Genomic DNA, 25,249 nt, shown 5'->3' with positions numbered 1-25,249 from the left:
AAGCTGAGGTGGGGTTTGTTGCTCCATAACTCACTTCAGCTTTACAAGTGAATTTTGAACAAGAATCTGTGAGAAGCCTGTTTTAAAAGGATTCTTTCCTAGCTAAATCCCAACCCACAGAGCTGCTGAGCCTTAGGCACACATGAGATTTGAAGCAAAGCTCTTCCTCAGTCTCCTAGGCTTAAAAGAAGAATTCCATGATGTTCTCTTATTCCCTTAGTATGTACATTAGGGTTGTTTTTTCTCTAAGCTCCTGCACACTAAAAGTGGGAAAACACAGTTCTGAAAAAGCACTGCTGACAGCAGTGCAGCTTCTTTAGCATTGTCAAGCCACATCAGCTCTGATGGTGCCAGGTGTTTGCTAAGCAGATCCCACAAGGTGTGGGAAACCAATGAACCTTTTTAGATGAGCAATAACTTCAGCCACAGAGCTAGGATGTGTGGGCCCAGGTTTGTGCAGATGTCCTTGCATTGTTTCTACACATCAGATTCTGTAGGGAGATGCTACATTAATCTAATCTAAGAGAAGTGAAAAAGGCATTGTTGAGCTGACTTACTGTATAATGCCCACATAGTTCTCAACTTGAGTGACAGGTGCACTTCTCCAGTCCTTCTTAAATCCAACCACCAGGGTATTTGGTTTCATTCTACCCAAGCCCGAGGCCTGCCAATATTAAAACACTGTTTGAAAGAGGTATGCATACATGCTTTTACTGTAAATGAAAAGTAATGGCAAAAGATAACTGAACTAATGTTCTGGAGACACAACTAGATTGCATTTCATAAATGTCCTTCATGCTCATACCCATGCAAAAAGCAGAAAGATTAGCTTTAAATCATTCCAAGTATAAATGATTTTAGATGACAGAAGTGTAGTTTTGCTAAATTAGCATTCATTTGCATTTCTTCTGACATGCTCTCATTAAAATGGTTCAATAACTTGGAATCAAGAGGGAGTTCAAGAACTGTTTGTGTGCTCCTTCTAACATAATGGCATAAAGCTTTTATCAGCTTCAGAATACTCAGTAGATGAAGTGGGTCTGAAGTCTCTTAAAACATCTCAGATACACAGAGAAGGCATAGGCTCCCAAGAATGTTGGGGTTTGTTTTTTTTTTTTTTTTTTGTTTGTTTGTTTGTTTGTTTTTTCTTTGCCTTGAATTTGGAAACTGTTGCTGTTTAATTTACTTTTGTGTTCTTTTCAAAAGATTATCCAAAATCAGCTGAGCATGTTTTGTAGAAAAAAATTATGGTTTATAAACAGGAAAAAAAATGGTTTGTCAAGATATTAGTTTGCCTTCAAAACTGGTTTTGGATGCTAAAACCTGGACACATAAGGGAAATCAGATCTAGATGCAGCTAACCTAGTGTTTATAGAAATCTAAATATTCCATGTATTGGGAACCTTTAGGAGGAGGCACACAAAGCACCAGCTTGTTAAGTTGTTACACTTGCCAACTTTTTCCTGCTAGCAAACAGAAAATAGATAAAAACTTTTGGAACCTTGTGGGATTTTTGATTAGCACTGTTTATGTTGAGATCAGTAATTGTTGCCAATGTCTCTAGGTTGCAATAATGATGATATGGTTATACTTCTGTTTGCTGGAAGAGAATTATTTGGGGTCCAGTAGTTGACTTTGGCAATAGTGCTTAAGTACCAGTGGAAAGGAAGAGATCATCAGACCATAGCAGTTCTGAAAAACATCAGAAAAATCTCCTACTGAGACAATATATAAGCCCAAGATGAAGTGTCTTTGTGAGGCTTTTACAGAACAAAGGGATCTTTATTAATAGCCTTTCATCTTGTCAATTGTACTGTCCATTCAGCAAGTGTACAAAGAGCCATGGTAGGACACCAGTGGGAGACTTACCCAGAGTATTTTAGGTGGCTCCCTACTGTCTCAGTTGGTGCTGATGTCTTTTCAGCAGTGTATTTGGTACAAAGGGTATGAATTTTCTCTACATTTTGCCTCAGTACCTATATGTTTAAATATTCATATATGTGAGATGGCACAGGAGATGGGAAAAATGAAAACAGTGTCTCTGTGCCTTCATTATGGCCATTTTAAATGGACTGTTGGAAATTATCTCCTGCATTCTTAGAGTAATAGAAAAATATTGCAGACTTTTATTTAAATGACCTTCTCACTATTTGCAGAAAATGTATATTGCACATTTTCAGTTTTCATTTATTGCCAAAACATTCTCAGATATTTAATATGCTGTGTAATATCAAACAATAGAATTGATTTGAAGTGTATCAAGTGTCAGCTGCATAGACATGCATATGTTGCTCTGTAGATGCTACTCCTTTTTCATAATAGTGTCTTGTTCATTTAGGAGAGAATCAATCTGCCTTGTCTCATAATACCGTAGCCCAGAACTAGATCTTTATGAAGTAATCTGTAATACAGTATACATGCACCCCCAGAATGCCCTTTCCATCTGTAACATTATCCATATATATGTAGAGCTTCTTCACAAGCTAATAGTAATATCTCACATAAAGGGATGCTTTGATGTACACTCTCCTGTGTGTTCTGTAAACAAAAAGCTTACTTGAAGTAGACTTTTGACTCCATCTCTGAAGCTGTCAGCTGCCACTGCTGCATAAAAGGCTTTTCTTTTGTTCTTTGTGAGCCAGGCTTGCTTTTTTTCCATGCCACTGTTCATCTCCTTAACACAAAGCTTGCGTGGTCCCTGCATGATACAGTAAAATATTATTATGAATGCTTTGTATTGTACATCACACAGTGATTTTGAAGGAGTTACCTAGTCTGCTGTGGGAGCAAATGGAGAGAGTCCGAAAAATACCTTTCCAAAAAGGGTCCACAGAGATTCAGTCCTTTGAAAAGAACTGTGCTGCAAACATAATTCACATTCTGTTTGAGAGGGCTGAGGCTGTTAATGCTACTTAAATGCAGCGATTCTGACAGAAAGAAGGACTACTTTGGATAGTAACATCTTAAAAAAACATCTAAGGCATGATCAAGCATCTCAGAGTGAATAAAGTCTCTCCTGACTTAACTATGTAAAAGAGTCTCAGCAGATCTAAATATACATGGTTAAGTTCCTGTGTACTGACACTAAGAGAAAAGAGTTGATGCAATGCAATTAGAGATGCAAATGCCTTTGTTCCCTGGTCTCTTTCAGAGGTCATCTGGTAATTTAATGGGAAAAAATCCATGTACATATCCAAGTCACAAGACATTGATGTAACTTAAGAAGAATTTGATCCTGGATGTTTGAAAAGCTGGGAATATTAACTTGAACAATAAGCTTCAAGCTTCATGGTGTGTAAGGAGAGGAAACAAACACATTTTGCCCTTCTTCCCTATCTCTCAAAGGAAAGCACCAGAAGGAGTTTTTGCAACTGGCTTGCACAATAAGTTTCTGCTGGCCAAGAGGCCAGACCCCCCCCCCATCCCAGGTGCCAGCCTGTCTGTGTCCTCCCCTGCTCCTCCTTTGCACCTATGGAATGTCTGTGCAATTGTACAAGGAGTCCAGGGAATTTGCAGACTAAGGACTAACCCTGAAAAAATATTTTACATGAAGGCAGGGAGTAAAAGCAGAAACGGTCCCTTTTCTTAGAAACAGAGTGGTCAAGCCAACATGCAGCCATAACCTCAGACACAAGTAAACTTGCAATCACCTTTATGTTCTGTTGTGATCTTTATTTTGTCTATTTCTGAGCTGCCTTTTGGAAGAAAAGAGTGGAAGTTCTCTCAGGCACAGTGTTTCAAAACTTTGTGCATTGCTAACAGCATGTCAGCTTTTGAGGCAGAATGTGCTGGGTGTTACACTTATGGCTGAATAGTCTTGCTCTGTTTGTTGTGATACATATTGCAGGCTGCTCTTCAATAGGATTGCTAGGAATTTTATCATCTGCTTTTTACCACAATTTTGCAATTCATAAAGGTTCATTTTGTCACACTTTTATTATGAAGGAAATTGAATTTCACTTAAGTTGCTGAAGAAATAACTAGAAAGCGCCCCTAAAAAATTACAAAGCTTATACTAACAAAATAGTCTTTGGGTTTTTTTAGTATAGACAGGAATGAAATCTCAGTTCTCCATAGAAAGTACTAATATTAGAGAAACATGCCTAAGAATTCAGAAAACTTGCTGAAACATGACTTTAGGAGTCTCTGTGATTTGGGAAGAATCACATGTGCATCTTCCATGGTCTGTTTCTGCAGTGTGGCAACATCAAATAAATTATTCCTACACTGCTGTAGAGGAATACATTATCTCTATTATCTAGACTCTGCAGCCCCATTTAGTGCCATGAGCTGTTTTTTTTTTTCACTCTCAAAATTAAAAGGGCACTGTAATAATTAAAATACATTTTCTCTCTACATTACAAACCTATCTATTTTTCTTCTGTCCTAATGACAGATTAGATCTTCATCCTCTAAGATACATCATTTACTGTGTATTTTTATCTAGAAATACACTTTACTCCTCTCCTTAGATCTCAGAAGAGCATGTTTATCCTCAAAATTAGCATTGTAACAGTTTTGGAGGAACCACTGCAAAGAGCTGAATTACTTGCCAAACCCCAACTCTGCAAATCAGTGACAAAGCTGAAAACAGAACCTGGGTAATTTGATTCTCACACAATAACCCTTCAAATCTAGTGTTTTGTGTAGTTTGGGGGTGTTCTGTTTTCTAAGCCTAAAATCTTTCCTTGTATTTTTTTTTCTTTCCTCCAAACCATTTTTTGGTTCATCTGCTGTGAACTTTGAAGTGCATCTCAGTGAGGCATTTACCAGCAGGCTTTATATCAGCCGATAGCTTTCATGTCAAGAATTAGGATGAAATGAATTCTCAGTGCAAATCTCCTTGGTGGTGTGCACAGCTGCCAATCAGCACCAGTGGGAACACTGTGTGCTGAGTGGGAGTGGAATGTGTAACAGAGACCTGCAGCCCCCACTGGTGCTGGGTGTGCTGCTTTGGGTGAGATTTGGGCGAGTTCCTTTACCGTGTACACTTCACAGCAGATACACAGCCCGTTGTTCTTCGTGAAGGTGTGGGTGATGTCTAGCAGAGCAGGCCTGACCATAGGAGCTCCTGTTAATGCTAGGCACTGGGGTCTGGTGGAGAAAAAAAGGATTGTATATAATTGGCTGATGTACAGATTCAGGACAAACCATTCTGATGTTCACTGGAAATCTTACCTGAAGTTTTTCACATGGTCTTCCACTGTCGTTAATGCCAGAGCACTGTCTAAGGCATTAACAAAGTAAAGAGCCTGCGTAGAGGAGCCCCAGTTTACTTCTGCATATAATAAAGATAAATAATGCATATTAAACCACAGGCTTTTCCCTGCATTCTGTTGCAAAAAATCAGCAATGGTGTTCTCTGTGAAAAGCAGAGCATATTTTCTTGTACTTTATAAGATACAGACCTGTTGTTTTTTGTGCTGCATAATAGAATGAATTGGTTTTGCTTGTGTGATGCAGAAAACCCCATGCAAGTAAATAGTTTCATTCTTTATTTAAATGTTGTAGGGAATGTTCTTCCCCTGCTTAAAAACTATTTCTTATTTGTTTCATTAGCTTTGTGTCCTTCTCCCATTTAGAAAATGGACAGCTCTGAGTCATGTATGTGGTGTAGAATTTCAGGAATTGCAAATAAAACCAGTGGGAAGGAACATTGCTAGTGCCAGTTTGCTCTGTTCCACTGTATAGGCCAAAAATTGTTCTCCAAACCCCGTTTTACATCTTTTCTCATTATTGTGCAGCTGTTTGGTCAGTTGAGACATACATGAAATATATTTCTGCACTTTGAGATCTGCATGAATGCAGATCAAGTCCTGTTATGTCAAGGTACAAAGCCAATATTAAGTAAAACTAAGTGGAGGTTTGTGTAGTTGCCTTTTCTCAGGAATATTAGTTTTTTTCTGAACCCTCAATTTGCTGGTAAATTACTGCTGAACAAAAGTCACTCTCTTAGCAGGAGACAGAGGGTTTTTTGTACAGTGGCTGCAGTGAATTTAACCAAGCTTTAAGGTGGTACTTTGTATCAGGGACATGGGCAATATCCAGTTGAATAAGGAAAGCCTAGAAATCCTGAAATGTTTTTAACTGGCTTGAGGTGGGTGTGTTTTCCTGCAGCTGATGATATATTTACAGGGAGAGAAGCACAGACCATCCCAGTGGGTGTGAGGGAGGACAGACAACAGCAACAGAAACAATTACACAGTCTCACACCAGGTGTTGCTGTCCCAAGCTAACTCCAGTAAAACTAGATCTATTGCTGGGAACCGTGCCTCTTTTATTTGTTGGTTTTGTTTTATGTTTTCTGCTGCAATGTAATTCAGGTAGTTAGCACCAAAATCTGGACCTGGTTTAGTTTTGTCCTGGACATGAATAGCCAGACTATCTAGTCTTGTACAGCACACAGGTTTTTGAGGACAGCTCCGTGATTTGCTGAGCTACCAAGTGTTTTTTTCCAGCAGTAAAGTGGGCCCATCTGTCTTGATTTACAGGGGAATAGTTGGGAGGTGCTGGAGGATGATCAGTTCATAAGTAATTCAGCTTGCTTTTTTGTTTTATAATGGGCAGCAGGTTTACATTTTGAGTGAGGATCCTGCATGAGTCAGCTAAGAGTGCTGCAAAATTCAGGTAAGGTTTTGTGCGTGAGTGGAAAAAAATAATAAAAAAAAAGTGATACTCAAGGAAAAAACCAAATGTCATAAAGATGTGGTGGGAATAAACCAGTCTGCTGAAATCTTTACAGAAGACTCTGAACCACACTTGAACTGCTTGTTAAACAGGCAGTCACCAGACTATCAGCTTAATCTATATTATATAAAGTGGAATTTAATGGGATGCTTCAGACTTCCCTTTAAATAAAGATAGCACAGAAAAATAATTTCTAATTCTATTAGCAGAATCAATTCCTTTAAAATCCAGTCTAGCAGCAGCACAACGTATACATGTAATAATAGTGGGGTTTGGTCTTACCTGGCTTCTTATATGTTACATAAATATAGAGGAAGAGCTCAATGGCATAAGTGATGAGAGCTGCCCACCAGTTGATGACAAACATCACCCCACAGCACAGCAGGGCTCCAAAAAGTGACACCCACATGTTATAATATCTGAATGCAGGTCTCCAACCTGTTTAGAGAGAATTGAGGAAATTGGAAAAGATAAAATATATTGATAAAATGGTGATCCATGATTTTTGTGCATAAAATCCCCTGTATGGTTTGTTTCAGGCTCTGTCAGAAGGGGTGGGGGAGGTATGTGTAAATTCTTAGGCACTGCATGTACAGATATTCCCAGGTGTTGGCTGATGTTGGTTTCAACTTACATAATAATGGGTTTTAAAGGCCTTCTACTACTCTCTTTCTTACTGCTTTGTTCAGACTGGCTTTGAGTAGCTATTCTGTTCATATATATTTTTTGCAAAATTAAAGTTTACTGGATCAGAATATTTCAGAACATCAGAAGATTACTTGTTACGCCAGCTAATCTCCTGATGAATCTCCTGAAATTACCTGAAAACACTGATGACTGTGTACTTTTGATGCATATACACAGAACTTACTGGTAGCTAAACACTTGCTGAGAGGAGTGTTTATCTCAATACTGTAAGTGCACCTGTCTTAAACTTGGAAATTGCCTGGCCTTGTGGCAGAAAAATAAAATCATCTGCAAGTGACTAAAAAGATATTATTCCTGCTGCTCTTCAGCTGCAGTACTGATTCCATCCCCTGCTACCAATTAAAATGATGAGGCAAGCACTGAGCCTTCATAGTTTGCAGGTCTCTGCCAGGTGTTCTACAGAGCAGACTTTGGTGGGGGGAAAAACACACAAGGTACAAGAGGCTGAGCAACCCTATCTTGGATCATCTTTATAATGAGGGAATTGGAAGGACCTGATGGGAAGAAATTTTCTGTCCTGCAGCCTTGCAATTATTACAATCTATCATTGTGAATTGGCAGAAATTAACTGGAGGAAATGAGAAAAGAGAAATGGCTGCAGTTCTGTCTGAAATGTTAAGTAGTGGCAGAGTAGAGTCAGATGTACGCAGATGAAATCTGTAGAGGTAATTGTCACTCAGCTCCAAGGCCGTATGGAGCAGATCTGCATTTGTTCAGCTGTGCAGGTAATTAGCAGAAGTGCTCATCTTTTCTGCCCTCTAAAAAATGGCACTGTGCAGATCCATAGGAAGGAAGTTGATGCAGGCATTTATGTCACTACTGCAGTTTCTTCACACTGGAAATCAAAAATGTATTCCTCGCTCCTTGAGTTGAATAATTAATTCATAGAAGCAGGAAATTGTCTTTCGTGAATGCCAAACCAGTGTTGCTCAGCTGATTGACTTTATTCCTGAAGGTGTCACCCCTTCATTCATGAGATGGGGGGAATCATTCTGCTGTGGCAATGCACAAGTCTGACAGCCAAAATGTTCCTTTGCTGCAAATGTAGAGGGAGGATCTCAAGTTACCCCTGAACAGGACCTCGTTGTGCTTCACAATTGTGCTTTACAATTCTGCTTCTAGGCACTGCAGAGCTGTGCTGGTGCTGTTTGATGGACCTGCTCTTGCTCTACATGTTCCCCTCCAGGCAACATCACTTGTAGCATTGTTACTGTGCTTAGGAATCTCCCTGTGCTTTTTGCTGTAGGTTTGGAGAAGGGAGTGATGACTCCCCACTATACCTTGCTTGCTTCATTAGCTAGAGTTTGCATAAGCTTTCACCCACACATGCTTTTTAATAGTGAGGGGAAAAAATACCACCCTGAGGAGTATTGTTTTTTCTCCAGTGGGATGCACCAAAGCCTTTCTCATCCTGTACAACTGTAGGCATTGTAATGACTAGAGCCGTTACTTTGCTCTTTTGGAGATAAATAAAATGCCATCGTATTCAATAAGACATTATATCACATAACTTAGATACTTTACACATACTGCAGTTATCTCTGACATACAGTCTAAAGCTTCCAGAGATCAGACTATAGAACCCATATTTAAATCACTGCTGAATGCAGACTCACCTGGAGATTTTGCATATGAGGCATGAAAGCAGGAGAAATTAATCAAAGCGTATGAAGCCAGGAAGAAATTGGAGATGATGGGAGCAATGGTATTCAGTTCAGCTGCAAGACACATACACAAGTCAGACAGAGGCACTGGTTTCCTGGACTGGTGGCTAGCTGTTTCCTAATGATGCATTAATTCTGAACATCGTCTGCATTTATCATCCAGGGAGAGCTTGGGTGTTTTCCTGTCTTACTAATTTGAGGCCACCTTGATCTACCTTTATTCATATGAATTATATCTGCTAATCCTGATTTTCATAGCATTATGTGCTATGCAGTGTTATACTCGATACTGTGATTCAGCATACTGTCTCTTAATGATGTAGATCTCATGTAAAGTTTAGAAATTTAAATGCATAATTGACAGAATGGATGCATTTTAAAAAATATTTGGTTACAACTTAGTGGGAATCTGAATTCTCTACTAGACATCTATTTACTTAGTATAAGACAGTTTGAATTTCAAATCTTGGAAAAACTGATTTAACAATCCTGCACCCCTGAATGTGGTAGCTGGGATTTTCTTTCACCACTGGTGGTAAACTGGGATTTGCTTTGGAGCTGACTGTGGGAAAGGCTTGGGCAGAATAAGCTTCCTAATTCTCTCAAAATTATCTCAGAGCTATATGCAATATAAACTGGAAAACCATTTTCAAAGAGTGTGACTTGGCCTTATCTGATGGAGTTCTAAGCACTGCCCTCTTCCAGTAGAGTGAGCAGGAATTGCAGCTACTCTGCATCTGGGAAAATGAGGCTGTGGTGGTGGTGGTGGTAAGTCACTGGAATCTCTACTGGTTTCTTTTTGCTACCAGGACTTGGAGTGTGCTTATGTCAGAGCTTACCCAACTGGAAATTTTTCAAACCACAGCTACTAATTGTATAACAGTGTCAGTTTGTATAATTTCAGAACATGAAACTGTAGCAGCTGTGTTATACAAACCAATCAAAATGAATGCCATGGCGATCACGAAAGTCAGGACATATCCCCTGATAGGCTCGTTGTTTTTTCCATATCCTTTGGCAAAGAATTCTAGCCCTTTGTAGACGTTGTCCTTGCAAAGAGCCTGGTAAGAAAATCAGCACATAATTCTACTAAGCAGCACTTTCTTGCACCAGAAGCCACTGTCTGTGAGTGGCAGCTTGCTAGGCTTTTGCTAAGCAAAAAGTTAAATCGTAGTGCTTCAAGCAGGTCAACTGCTGTGGCATGTGAACATTTAAATAAGGTGGTAAGACAATGTGCTACTATGTTATTATATCATGGGAAACAGAATCACGGGCATGTAATGCTTATTCAGTGCTTTAAAAGAAAGAGGTAATTAAATAGCTAAATAGAGTCTAAATTGGGAGAAGTTGAAGCATAAATCAGTGGCTTGATGTAATTTGTAGTTTATTCCTCCCATGCCATCTGCTCCCAGTCTGTCCACATTGCTGCTGCCCAGACAGCTTCTGGACAGCCTGTTAAGAGCACACCTGACAGCACCTGAATCTTATAGACCTGAGAGCTCCTGCTGCTCCTGTGCTTGTAGGGTGGCTTTTTTAAGATAGAAGTGTTCTTGAAAGTACCCTTGAAGCTATTTATAACAGGCACATGAGTATCCCCTGCTCCTGCAGCAAAGCTGAGCTCTGACCAAAGGAACATTATTGCTCTTGTATGATGGCAAGACCTGTCTTTTTCTGCTGAAAAACATTCTACATATTGTTTTCCCTGCCTCTTCCTGCCCCATGTGTCAGTGTTGCTTAAATATACATTACATGTGGCACACAAAGTTCAACTTTGTCTCTGAAGTTAAACCAGGTTTAAGGAAATGTATAGTTTAATTTTACCTGGAAAACTTTGGGTGCGCTGACAAGAGATGCTAGAGCTGATGACAGAGTAGCTGAGAAGATGCCAGCTGTGATGAGAGGACCAAAGCCAGACACCATGCTCATCACCTTTAGGAAAAAAATGAAGGTAAAAAGAATAGGCTTGCATTTGGAGGCAGTTTTCAATGACAAACCCATTTAAGTGTTCTATGTGTCTTTGCTTTTCATGGTTCTAAATTTAATCTTCTACAACTGTACTATTATTTCTGGTTTAGTCAAAAGCAATGGAGGAAAAGCCAAATTTTTATTCAAATATGCAGTTGTCTGCTGGGGCAGATGAGTAGTCTGTGAGATTTCCTCACTGCCTTTACTAACAAATTGCTGTAAGTAACAGCCTCTACTTGATGAGTAAATAGTCAGCTTGTAGCAGACAAGAAAATGGAAATGGCAAGAAAAAGCACCAATGTATGAAATGTGGTTGGAGGCACTTTATTTTGGTTTTTTTTCCCCTTGATTATTTAATATGGCTGACATAACTGCAGTGCTGCAAGCAGTAAATGATGGTCACTGTCAGGCCTCCTTCAGCCCTCCCAGGAGCACTGGACTGGCCTCTGTGACTACTGAAGTGAAAGGGTTATTGAGAAGCACCAGACAAGGAAATGAAAAGATGGATAGGTGTGATTGGTGGTGTGTGGGCAGTACTTCAGGAAAGAAATCAGTGAGTCCTGAGGATTTGTCAGATGCAGTCATACTGTTTTCTGTCTACCGTTTTCTGGCTCTAGTCTGGCAGGGGTAAATGCAAGAAGTGAATGTTCTGGCTGGAGGGAGGTCACTGATTTTAAGGGGTGCCCTGAGCATGGGCAGCTGAACTGAGGTGGGAGTAAGGATGGTAAATGATCAAGGAAGGAAGGGAAAGTAGTCTATGACTACTATGACTATGAAAGGGACAGCATATCCCTTTCAAGGTGGTTACCCAGCCCTGTCATTTAGCAGAGCCAGCTGGGAAAAAAGTAAGTGACTTGAAAAGCTACAAATGACTCCTTGAAAAGCACGTGCAGGTGGGTGGTGAATTCCTCTCGCTGGCCATGAAGCACAGGGGCTGAATAGAGTTCTGGGACCTGTGGTTGTCAGGCTGCAGAACTGCTTTACTTTGATGCTTAGCCTAAGCTTTATTTTGAAGAATAAAAATGGCAGACAATCTCTGTGGCCTAGGAGAAAGACTCCATTACTTCTCACTTGATTTTTTTTGCTCTACTATTTTTGGATACTTTTTTTAAAGAAGTCAAAACTCTGGTTTTTGTACTGTGACACAGCCCTTTAACAGTGACCACAGCACCCCTGAGGTAAAATCACATCCATGTGTCAAGAGCAGTGAGGTGACTTCCTCATCTAACAGGAATTCCTGAGGTCTCTGTTAAGTCTGGGATTTCAGTTTGAAGATGTTACAGCATATACTGCTGCATGGTACTTGTTAAAAGAGGAGATAAAGGCGTTACCAGAGCGTTAGGAAGATTAGTGATGGGCAAACTTGCAATGCAGGAGATTTTTGCCTTTCATCACTCTTATAGTTTACTTTCTTAGATAAAACTAGTTGTCCTGTTGTAGTTGTCTGCCAAGAATGGTTTTGCATGTTTGTACTTATGTATTCATGTATTGCTTATTATGCTAATAGATGCTTATATGCTAATAGATATTATCTCATTAAAACCTGAAAATTATTCATCAGCCCATAATCACATGGCTGACTTGCACATCTGGAAAAATCATAGCCTAGGCCACAGGCAGATGATCCATTGCAGCTCATTCCAGGTACAATTGTATCATTGACGTTCCCAGTAGCATCTCGTACAACACAGGAGGCTGTGGAAACAATGATGTATTTTTATTTTGCTTCCTTGTGACATTGAAAGAATGTTCTTGCCACACTTTGACTCCTACACTGCACACTTTTTGTACAGCTGCTGCCTTAGACTCATCTTGAAGAACAACATTTCGTGTTGTGACTGAGTACTTGTGACTTGAACTGTGACTGTTTTTCACAGTGTCTCTAAGCAAATATTTGTTTCTGTTACTTTTAAAATAATCAGCCACTTAACTAATAAGGATTAACATATTTCTGAGATTAGAGACCCAATCAGGGATCAACAATAAATTGACTAACTTAGAAGTCTTTTGTCGTCCTCTTACCACTTTTAAAAGTGCCAATATTCAGAGCAAACAGGTCAGTGAAGCTTTTAGGTCTAGGCATACCCTTTTTTCTCTTTGTAACAAAGGCAAAATATTACTTTGGAGACCCAGATCCTCAGCTGTTCAGATTGTCATAGCCCTATTAATAACAATATGATGAGGAAAAACTTTGAACAGGAGAAATTACCTATAATTTTTGGTGTTTATTGATATTAATGTTGTCTTTTTGTTTTTTTGTTTATGTCCTAGAGTGACTTTATGACACTTGTGTCCCAAATCATCTGTTCTGTTTATGCTGGATATTAAGTTCTACATCCTTAATACTAGTTCCAAGAGCCTTTTAGTTAGTACTTTTTCAGCTAGCTGAAGCACAGAAGTTCCCTGGACTGTGGCTTTTTTTTTTCTTGGAACAGCTGAGCCCTACTCTGGACTGAAAACCCAGAACACACCTGGAGCTCACACCTGTGACCCACCAGGGCTGGGATGCAGCATTTTCCAGCAGGGACTGATGGAGACTGAGTGAGCTGAGCTACAGCCCGCGACATGGACTTTCTGAATTTGCCATCTCTTCAGAACAGCAAGAGGTTTTATTGTTTAATATTATTCATTTTTAATGTTTGTGAATACTTTACTTGATAAATAAACAGGTTTTTTCCACTTTTCTCCATAGAAATCTTTTCCTGGGAGAGGGGCCACTTAAATCTGCTTTCTAGAGAGACCCCTTTGGAAGTTTCCTCCCTATTTGCCCTAAACCAGGACACCACCAGACCACCAGAAGTGAGAAGAAACATATGGAGTGTTAATCTCAATGTCTTTAGTGGCCAAAATATAAGTTGATATGGTATCTTCAAATTTGTCAAAAATATTAAGAGTCCCAAAATACCCATTGGCTATTTAGGAAACTAACATGCAAACATGGGGAAAAGAAAAAAAAGGAAGTATCACATTGAAAAATGCACAGCTCTGAAGCTGAAATGGCTGAAATACAGCTGCTGCTTGTGAGAGCAGAGCAATGTTCTCAAATAAACAACAACAATATTTTATAACATAAAATGAATTTATAAAAGAAAGTGAAGGATGACTACTTCAATTTTAATTGCAGGGGGAAATTTGATCCAGATAATGCAATGACCTGAGCTGAGGCTTGAGCCAAGTACTTTGCCTTATGCATAAAGTCCAAGAACCCCAGATGTTAAGAAGACTTGAGAGTCATCTCCCAGAAAAAGGAGTTCTCTGCAGGGCTTTCTTGTGGTATTGAGGTATTTGCTCATAAGAAAGAGTGTTGCTTACAACCCTCTTTCTTACAATACTATTAAATACAAACAGAAAATTATTTATTCTGTAATGAGAATTTAACTGCATAATCCTTCAATACTGTTCATGGCTTCAGTACAGGCCTCCGTTTCATTCATGCCTATTTTGTTACCTCACATTGCACTACTGTAGAACATGTAGTTGTGTAGTCCCTTTGGGACAGGCAACTGATTTCTTTGACATATAATGCATAAAATGTGTGTTACACTGTTCCTGCGATTCTCATGAGTGTTCAGTAAGAAAACAAGCAGAAGCCATGCAAAATTTCAATGTGAACCAGGAACAAAAGATCAGCAGATTGATCAGAAGTTCCTTTGATCTTCGTTACGCTCATGGATACTATATGCTGGTGGTCTTTGTCACTGAATCTTAAGCAAAAATAACCATACAAGGTACCTGAAGATCCAGCTGCCAAACAGGGACTTTTGTTTCTACTGATTGCTGCTTTTTTTAAACCACTGTTCTGACATTTGGTAAAATCAAAACTGCTGTCTCTCTACATAATAACTCCATGGCATGGAATAGCAATGAGGCGAATCATTCATTTGCATGCCAGGCTTTCAGATTTAACTGTACAAGTGAGGACATGCAGCAGAGGTTCTGTACTTACCTGCACAAATTGCAACAGCAATATAAGCAATTGTGGTGATCAGAATGGCCAGCATTGTTCCCTGGGGTATGGCACTTTGTGGGTCCTTAAACAAAGTAGTGACATGAGAAACACTGTGAGTTTGTGTGCTGCAGCCTGATTGCATTTGCACGTTTGGACTTCTGCCACACTGTGGTATGAAGATACCCTAGAGAGCAGATTTTTATCACTCTGCACCAACATTTCTGGTCCCAGCATGCAGACACAGCATGCTCCTGTGGTGCAGCACTCCTACCCTGCACATAGTGAAGGATATTCTGCAGGAGCAGAGCTTACATTTATAGCAACAAAAGGGTCCTGAGGTCTGCATTTCTTGAACTACAAACTCTCTTTACGTTGCATTTGGCTTTATTTTAATGTTTAATGATGTAAATAGTGGTTGGGTAAATAGTTACTGAACCATCAGACTCGTGTGGATGACATTTTTGGTTAATTGGTAAGATAGATGTAGTCACCCTGTACAGAATACAGTAATTCTGTGCTTTGCAACCAGTAATTGTTAGCTGGGTCTTCAAAACAGCTACTTTCTTTCAGTGTATTGACTTAATTTAGATAATTTAATGAGGCTGGCTCACAACAGTATCAGCTTTGATAATGCACCTGTAAGAGTCCAAAGATCTGCATTGTATATTTTAAAGGGATTTTTAATTCTAGATAAACTTACACTTCAGGGTGTGTTTGTTTATGCTAGGAAGATTTTTTTTATTAATTTTCTTCTCAAGTTTGTTTAGCATGTATTTTTATATCAAAGATATATTGAATGCATTTTAAGTCACAGACTTTTTATAACTATGCTTGTTGCTGGGTAAAAAAAACAAAATACAAATTTGGAGTTTATTGTTAAACATGCATGAATTGCTTAACTGGATTAGTAATTAATATAATTTTTAAATGAGGTAAGGTTTTATTGAGCTGGAAAATAATTGTGAAGTCACTTCTGCTGCATAAGAGCCTTTGCACTCAGACCATGGTAACTTTATGCAGTTCTGATATGCATGTTTTAGGTCATTGTTTTTGTGGAATCTTGTGATTATTTTAAACTCTGTAACATTACATTTTAAGGTTAAGGCTTCTTAGAACTTAACAACTTTCATGTTTTATATTTTTAAAATATAAACCCGTATTTACTGTTCTGTTAGCACTTTAGGGGCTAATCCCCACGGAAGTGAGTAGGAAGTCACTAGGAAGCTGTCCCTGTAAGTAGGCTCTGGAGTAGGACACAACTTGAGTGTGCCTTGGCTGCAGGAACACGGAGGTGTTTGCAACAAATTCTGAAGAAAGTTCTACTGGTAAATTTTACACTTTTTAAACACTCCCTAGCTTGTCTTTTAGATTCTGGAGAGGCTGGTTAATTTAATTAGACTTGTCTAATGCATCAAAACATACTCAGTGGGGAATTGGCTGCCTGGAGGACTTGGGTACAGAAGTCCACTTATTGTGCGACTGAAACGACTGCAGAGATCCAATGGGAGAACTGCTTCCCTAGGTCTGCTCAGATTGCTTCAAACAGCTGATGAAAGAAGTGCTGCTGCTTTGGGAGTCTGCCATGCAGACAGAGCACCATATATGGCAAAAGAATTATTTTTGTTTGATAAATGGATGGAGATTGTGTGAGGCTGGTGCAGTCTCACTGGGCAGAAGTACAATGGGTTTTGTTTTTTTAATTAAAAATGGAATCTCATTGACGCTATCAGTGGCTCAGTCTCCACGTATTTTCTCTGTGCTTGGCCTGAAAACAGTCCTCTGAAAACAAAGGAGCTGAGGCATACAGCTCAGGGTGAGGCAGGGAAAGAGAATTGGCTCTCGGGGTGGTAGGATCTGGTAAACTTGTGACTGCTGTGCCAGTACAGAAAGAGCAGACCTTTGGTTGAATCCTCTAAGGTCTGCAAGGCAATGGGTTTATAGGACAAGGCTAAATAACTTCATTTGCCATGCTGGGGTTATCAAGCTGTGAGCCATGTCTTATTGGTGACTTTTTTTAAAATTTATTTTGGTTGTTTTTTGAGTGTTTTTGTCATGAAAACTAGAGGGCACTCAAAACTAAATTCCTGTCCCTAATTTACCTGTATGTTTAGATACTGGAAATTCTATCTCCTCTAACTGCTAAACTGCAAGAGGAGAATGGGGAACTGACAGAATGGCCACAGCAGGACAACTGGGCACCCTTGGACCTCCTTTCCCTTTCTCTTCAGACTTTTTTTTTTTTTTTTTTTTTTTTTTTTTGTTATAGCTGCAAGGTTGCAGCTTTTCCTTTGAGCAGCAATACTGACAGGGGATTGGGATGTACTCTCTTTCATTAAATGCTCTGTTTGCTCTGCCCTTGCTATGACCCTGAATACAAAAAGCTGGTCTCCACTGCTTGTGAGTACAAACATGAGCTTTCCAGGCATGCTTTTTGGGATGATGCTTGGATTGATGTTTACAAAAGACCAGCTCCAAGAGATACACATACAATTTCTCTTACAGCATGTGCCGCTAATGGGCCGTTAATGATATATTGTTACAGGTTATTGAAACATTTTTTAAAATTATACAGCAACTCAAATCTAGCTACAGTAATTTCTGTAAATACCCATAGTGCATTATGAGAGAATTTGTGAATTGATGTTCCTAAATAATAAAACAGGTGCTTAAAAGAGAGAGGTTTGCTTCCCAAATTAAGCCATGATTTAAAACTGAATACAGTGTTGATTCATGATTGGTTTTCTTGTTATTTTTCCAACCTAGGGCTAGTATTATGAAGTTCATGAAATACCTACTTTCAGATCTCCTGAAATATTGGCTCCTGCAAGAATGCCAGTGGCAGCTGGGAAAAAAATGGCAAACACCGAGAAAAATCCTTCTCCACTTCTGAAATCTGGTCCAAAGTTTTCTGCAAATATCGATGCTGCAAATATAAGTGAGAATGAAATATAACAATAGGATTTGATTCCTAAGTTACTTAATGAAGAAGGTGAATAAGCCAGTTTTTCACATCTGGACAACTGGGTTTGATTCTGTCTCACATCATAAGCAAAGTGAATTTGATTTCCTTAGTCTGCTCCCCAGAAGGATGTATTAGTCTGCACTCAGAGCTACAGATCCATGTTGAAGTGACAGAAGTGTCACTGCAGTACTTAACTCTTAGCTGTGTGTTAAAGTTTGTCTGTGCTCTACTGATGTATAAATGACTCAAGCTGCATCTTAATGTGTTGCCAGCTGCAGCAGCAGACACAAACTCAAAGTTATAGATGAAATCCATTCCCCTTTATTTGCAAGCTCACTTGGGCAGAAGATTCTGATTTTGTGACCTTTTTCAGTGGAATCCTTAGCTTACTATTAAGTAAAAAGAATGCAAACATAGTTTTATGATAGATAGCAAGGTTCCTTACCTTGGTAATTAAAAAAGCCTCTTGCCTTCTTTTCAGTGTTGGTAGGAATGACTGTCCCAATAAAGAAGTTTGCAATGGCAACAAGGAGAACAATTAGAAGAATAACTTGAGCCTATTAATAGAAACAAAAAGATTCTCCTGTTGTTTTAAACTTTGTTGCTGTGGAGATGACTATGTAGTAACTTATCTGTTCCTATAACAGGATATTAATTTCTATAGTTTTTGAAAATATCAGGATTTAAGATATCTGAATCAGCTAATGACAACAGCAGATGCTTTTTATTGAGGGGGTATTGAAATATAGTTATAATTTAATTTTAGGTTAGCTTCCTTACAAAAAAAGGCAAAATGGAACAGCCAATGCATTAGTATCAAGTATAAGATATTTTTATATTGTTACATATTATATTTATATTATATATTTTTTTTTTACTTGCAGAGGGTTGTCACTTCAAAAGTTATAATATCAAATCATTTTCTGATCTCTTTTGCAAGTTGTTTTAGTCTCCATCACAGCAAAACAAGCGTGTTGTTGAACCTGATTTCTGGACCTGATTTTGATAGCTGTATTCCACTCTCTAAAGTATTTCCATTCCAATTTCCATTCTGACCTTTTTTACAGGTGAAGGAATAGCAGGAATCATTAGAGATTAAGGAATGGCTAACAAATAGAGCTCTTCTGCTGAGTAGGGCTTGGGAGATTACAGTGATAAAGCCATATATTATTTTTGCTACTGTTTATTCTATCAAGCTGCATCAAAAATACGGGCAAAAGGGGGCACTCCGCCAAGGCTCTACATGATGCCATGAATTGTAAAAATGAATATAACCGAGTTATCTGCAAAACCCAAGCTTCCTCTTTGCTTTTAAATGTATGTTCAAGGAAGAGTTTAGAGTAATTGTACTTACTTACATTGAATGTAATGATTAAACTGCTATTGCTTTTAGAAAGATTAAGCATAAACTGAAACAGAGTGCTTTTGAAAATTCCATCTGTTGAATAGCATTCCTCAGACACTAACTGTACAGCAGGTTAATATACTGCTTGCTTTTATATTCTTCTAAAAGTTTACCTTTGCTTCCCATTCCATGCCAGCAACAGAGATGCCGAGAAGACACACAACAGTGATGGTCCCTATGATTCTGATGTCGTTGGACTCATCTACCATCAGTGTATCACTCTCCTGAAAGTGGTTAGAAATGTGATGAGAACCAGTCTTTCTCTGCCCAGCTGGTGGGAGCAAGTAACAAGGTAAAATAGAAAGCAGTGAGCTGTCAAAGTTTCAGAGATTTGTGAGACCAAGTGTTTGTATGCCTTGTTCCAGCTGTCTTTTTGCAGTTGGGGTTATTTGGCTGTCAAAAGGGATGTCTGTTCCTATCCTGATTTTGAGATTTTTGTCAAGAAATGTATGCAATGTATTCAAAAGTTAGAAATAATGAAGAAGCACTCTGTGGCATGTTTAAACAGACCAGCTTCTTCTTTGCTAAAGATGGCCCTCAAGCCTTAACTAAAACATATCACTACTTATGCATCAATACTTGATGTAAAACAAACACCACCATCACCACCCCCTCTAAAAAAAAGAAAAGCCACACAAAACAAAATTGAACCAATTTAATCATATACATGAAACATCTATATTTACCTTAAGAAGTTCTACAACTGTTTCAGCAAATCCAACTACATACATGGCAACTGCCACTGCATTTGCAAAGGCAAAGATAAGTCCTATAGATCCACCAAACTCTGGGCCCAGACTTCTTGAGATAAGATAGTATGCTCCACCTGCAGACAGAAATGATTGTTACTTCAGCACAACTAAACACTCAGCCTTTGCTTTTTTCCCCCCACATAACTGCTACTGGAGAAATCTGTGCTTTTAATCTCACAAATATAATCAGTGTTTGCCCTACATTAATAGGGGATGCTGCAGAAAAGCTATGTGCTTTATACTGGTTCTGCCTTCAGACTTTTCATTATGCCTTTCTATTCCAGAAATCTTCTTAGTGCATATTAGCATGCAAAACTGGACCTTGTTACAATTTTTCATGATGCATGATACGGTAACACAAAAGAGAGAGAGCTTCACTTCCAAAAATGTTCTAACTTACATGGATCTATCCCAATGTTTACATGAAAGGTCACATTATGTGGTACATTGTTTAAATCCTGAATCATAGTGATGCAGTGAATCTTTAATGTTTTTTTTTTTTTTTTTGCATTGTATCTGTACACATTTCAATTAGCTGTTGATCCACTGGAAGAAATCACTGCAAATATATATCTATTCCTTTGCTTATAACACAGTTATCTCAACTCCATTAATTTTTCTAATACAAATCTGCAGATTTTTGTATTTTTCATGAGAGCATATTCACTTACCTCCTCTTACTACTCCATTAGTGCAAATGGCAGACATGGAGATACCTGTCAATGTTGTTACTACTACACTCAGAGCAATAACTATGATTCCAAGACCTGAAAGATCCGAAAAAGAAAGTATATGCAAGTGTATTCCAGTACCTGTTCTGCTTTAGTGATGTAGTAAGAACTTTCCATTTTCCAGGGCTTAGGCCAGACCAGTTATAACCTAAAGGTTCTGAAATGCACCAAAACTTTGTTTCACAAAATACCTGATGTGGACTTTTACAGCCAAATTATTTACCCGTCTTCCAAGGAGGGGCTGAAATGTAAGAAGTGTTATAAAGAGATCATTGAACTGAAGATATCCACTGATCTGCATCAGTCTTCAAAATGACAGGAAGAGATGCTCAGTTTGTTGAAGAATGTCCGACCTGGAATGCTCTTAATAGGAAAGACTGACTGAAAGGTGAAAGAGCTCCATGAAAAGCCAGAACCATCCCTTGCTCAGCAATTGGCAGGAACATCTGAAATGTACTTCTCAGACTGAACTGAAATCCATGGTTTAATAGAAGTGACAGCTCAAACACGCCTTAAATTGTGATGAGAGGTTACTAGAATCATTACCTTCCAGTTCCATTAGATGTGCCCTTTGGTTTATGGTCCCTCTGGTTTGTCTCATACAAAAAAGTACATAAATACCTTCTGGGGCTAGAAAGCATTAGTAACCCTAAGATTTTTACCTCCACGGACAAACCCATTAGTTGCTATTGCAGAAGTTGACAACCCAGTAATTGAGGTTACCATCGTGGCGAGAAGAATTATGATTACTCCAAGACCTGTCAGTAATAAGAAGATAAAATATTTTACTCATATTCCATGTTTCCTACAAATCATTCTTTCTTTAAATTGAATTTTCAGGCCAGAATCAGAGCAATAAACCGAAAAGATGGTTTGTTGACCACTTGCAGCTCGCAGAACATTTTCATGAAGTCTGTGTCAGGATAGTAAATTATTCCCATCACTCTTCAAGCTGTGATTCTTTCAGACAGGAGTACCTTGTCCAGGATTCTTATAATTTCCAAAGGATGGAAGAAATAAATAAACAAGTGTCCCTTGACATAGATGCTTATATCTACCTTTAATGCACATCCTGGCTGCTCAAATGAAGAGATAAACACGTTAACCAGAGCTCTTGTAACAGTGCTATTGTTGTCTTTCATCAGTTAATTAAATGTTGAATCAGAGGAAGACTGACTGTATAGATTCATAGTGCATGAGGACAAAGAGTCTGTCAGGCAGAGGGACAAGACCTGAGTGGGAGCCTTCTACAACCTCACTTGCTAAGCTATCAAGTGCTGGGCTTTCCCACTGTCTGCTCATCTGCCTCTTTCCATGCAAAAGGTAGTTTAACACAAAACAAACACTTGAAAATGGAAATACTGCTTTTTAGATGCCATTTACTTTAACAGGTGACCTGTAATGTATAGTCATGGGGAACTTAGAATATTTTTCTTTTTTTTTTTTTTACCTGTTACCACAATGATTATCAAACATCAGAATATCAGTGATAGCTGATTAGTTATAGGTAATTTGGTTTCAGTGTAAAACTGAAATCTGAGAATGTTTCTAGTCTTTGACTATGTTGACTGGGTTTCTGTTAACTTTGTGAAACTACTAGAAACTATATTAGCAGGATGTGCCTTGTATGATTTAGAATCATAGAGGCATTGGTTTGAAGTGATGTCTGAAGGTCTGTAGCTCAACCTCCCAGTCATAGCAGAACTACCTCCAACACATGATTAAATCAGGGATGACTTTGGCTAGCTGGCTCTTGAAAAACCTGAGTGGATAAAGATCCCACAGCCTCTTTGGATTACATGTTCTAGGGCCAGACTACCTGCCCAATAAAGGAGCTTCTGTTGGTGTACGAACTGCACCTCCCAAGGTTCAGTTGTAGCCTGAACAGCATGTAACTGCTGTTACATTTCTGGCACTACCTAGAGGAGCTTGGCTCTGTAGTTCCAGATCTCCTTTTTGTTTCAAGTCAGATGAAGAAATAATATAATGTTTTTCTCTCAACTTCATTCCTATCTATGAAAAGTAAGGGAGAAAACCAGGAGAAAAAATAAAGAATTACAGTTTGGTGCCAAGCCTAGAATCAGTTCTTAGTTTTATCTGTATTTGCTAAGGCTTATGCAATATCTGTCTTGTTATCATAGGGTACATAGGCATTCAGTGTGGAACTGGAGAATATACATTGCTTGTAGCTATATTTATTGATCAGGGCTCATCTAAATTGAAATTTAGTTCCTACAGTTGACATTGAGCTAGAAGTACTACAAACTTATCAATTTATCTGCTGTATTTCTACCATCTGACTAACAGATCAGATTGCTCAGTTCAGTTCATACTGGATGGTTACAGACATCCAGTCTCTGAATTAATTTTCTTTGCTGCTTAAATTATAGCTATGTTATCACAATCCTTTAAGACAGAACAATGTAATATGTGAGCCATAAATTATATATAGTATAGTGTAGTATATTTAAAGTGATTTGAGCATCCAATAAACCATGTTTATCTTACTGATTTCTGAGCTCTTACTATAACTAGTCATGCACGTGTTTTATGTGGAGGTCTGTATAAAAAAACCCAGATGGTCATTCCTTTTGGTCAGCTACCATTACATAGAAGGATATTGTTCAACCATGCAAATATTGTGTCTAAGAAGTGGCTAGATATGACTTTAACAACTGTTAACTCTTTAATTGAGTAAGTTAGACACATAATTCTCTAAGCAGTTTTAAAATTATATGCTAAGTGTATGTGTATTCTAAGGATGTTCTATTGCATTTCACAATTCATATTGTTAACATGTATATAATATATAGGGTCAGATATTTTGCTAATCAGACAGTAACACCTTCATGGGAAGGCTTTAATGATAAGTTTTAAAAGATATTTTAGCATTTAAGAAGAAAAGTGCATAAAATGAAGTGACTTGACCAAAACATCATTGTAATATAAGGTAATGTAACATAATTTTAGTATTTGGGGCCAGATTTGCAGGTAGCATAAACTTGGTGTTTTTCCCTGCCTTTGTCTAACCATTCCATGTACAGGCACAAATACACATTTCAGAGAATCCCCAGATATTAGGTGGAAATAGCAGACTAGCTTTGGACCTGGAATCTTGTCAGAACCATGCTGTCCCTTTTTTCCCTAGCTGACGATAGCCAGGGAACCTTGTGGAACCTTATTTTTCCCCCCTGTAAGAACTTTTGCCCAAGACAGCCTATCAGGGTATGGAAATAATTGGGTTGTATCTCTTTGGCCCTCTAATGATGGGGAAGTAAATGGTGCCCAGATGGTGGTTTAACTGTCTCATTTAATTTCCATATTAGTAGCTGTACCCGGTGAAATCCCTGAGCCTTGGTGATGATGAGTTTCCATCACTGTTCTTAAGCAGCTTGGCTGGGGACTTAAAGCTTATTGCTTCTAAGGCATTCCAAAAATGCACTGAGAAATTATTCAAATGGAATTTGACATCTCATTTTCAAAAGTAAAAGTAACCCCCTTGCATAACACATGCAATTTAAAAAAGCAACAGCAGAGCAATAAACCATAAGAAAGAAGAGCCTGCTTATCTATGAGTTAAAATGGTAAAATAAAAATGAAAGCAGAAAGGTTGTAACTGATGTTGGTGAAAATTAATGTTAAAATGTGATTAAAGTTTAGATTGAAAACCAGGCATATGGATCCTAAGTAAGTTGTTCATAATGAATTACTTTTGCCTATGGCTATTCTCACACCTCAAAACAAAGTAATACTTCTTGATGATCTCAATAAGTTACTAAACTGCCCTTAAAAACTAATTTTGCATGAAGCCCCAAAGCAAAGTCTTGGCAATATTAAGATGCAGAATTTTCATGGCAAGGCATATAGTTATGAGTGCCCTGGGCTGTATGTGCTCATTTGGTATGCATCATAAAATCAGAAAGCACCTTTTTGTCAGGCACAGTGCTGGAGCCATGCATGGAGCACTGCAGAAGTAGTAAAGTTCTTCCGCTTCGTTCTGGATCTCTTATTGTTGGGCTGGTTTTTCTTTTCCTATTTGTGTCTCTCCAAGTTTGTGATTTTTTTCTTAATTAGCATTTCACTTGTTATTCTTTTATTAAAAGCTCAGTCTTGCTCAAGTGAAACTTTTATGAAGTTACTGCTTTTTATTAGAAATGAGACTTCAACCATGCAAAATTTTAGAGATCTTTCGTTTCACTTCCATTGACAAGGATGTGAATGATTGTTGTATTCAGTCTGATTTTGAGCACTGACTTTTACCCAAGCTCAGCAGAGCTGACACCCCTTAATATAACTGAATATTTCCATTCTGTGATCATCCAAACTGGACTACCTGCCATCCTGCCTGCTATTTTTTATAGCATCTGGGTACCAGTCAAAGATCAAGGTCCCATTGCTCTAATTGTATGATCATGGATCACAGAGG

General features: G+C 38.5%; 1 protein-coding gene across 2 annotated transcripts in view; it reads right to left on the bottom strand.

The window, feature by feature from the left end:
• SLC12A1 (solute carrier family 12 member 1) overlaps window positions 1-25,249 on the bottom strand; it is a 43,911-nt gene that overhangs the window by 12,549 nt on the left and 6,113 nt on the right. Inside the window, exons 4-18 of one of the 2 annotated variants that reach the window (XM_062501780.1) lie at window positions 21,486-21,581; window positions 20,027-20,166; window positions 19,454-19,564; window positions 18,381-18,492; window positions 17,769-17,896; window positions 14,971-15,055; window positions 12,568-12,719; window positions 10,881-10,988; window positions 9,997-10,120; window positions 9,012-9,113; window positions 6,970-7,125; window positions 5,179-5,278; window positions 4,983-5,094; window positions 2,558-2,698; window positions 558-664 (exon numbers count right to left, since the gene is read on the bottom strand). In XM_062501780.1, coding sequence (XP_062357764.1) covers window positions 558-664; window positions 2,558-2,698; window positions 4,983-5,094; window positions 5,179-5,278; window positions 6,970-7,125; window positions 9,012-9,113; window positions 9,997-10,120; window positions 10,881-10,988; window positions 12,568-12,719; window positions 14,971-15,055; window positions 17,769-17,896; window positions 18,381-18,492; window positions 19,454-19,564; window positions 20,027-20,166; window positions 21,486-21,581 — 1,774 coding nt within the window. Of the gene's footprint in view, window positions 1-557; window positions 665-2,557; window positions 2,699-4,982; window positions 5,095-5,178; window positions 5,279-6,969; window positions 7,126-9,011; window positions 9,114-9,996; window positions 10,121-10,880; window positions 10,989-12,567; window positions 12,720-14,970; window positions 15,056-17,768; window positions 17,897-18,380; window positions 18,493-19,453; window positions 19,565-20,026; window positions 20,167-20,763; window positions 20,860-21,485; window positions 21,582-25,249 lie in introns of both variants that reach the window. The other variant, XM_062501781.1, reaches the window with a different exon arrangement.

The sequence above is a fragment of the Cinclus cinclus genome, chromosome 13 (genome assembly GCF_963662255.1).
Source record: "Cinclus cinclus chromosome 13, bCinCin1.1, whole genome shotgun sequence".
Taxonomy (NCBI): Eukaryota; Metazoa; Chordata; class Aves; order Passeriformes; family Cinclidae; genus Cinclus; species Cinclus cinclus.
Note: the sequence above shows the minus strand (reverse complement) of the source record. Positions and strands in the feature narration are given on the sequence as shown.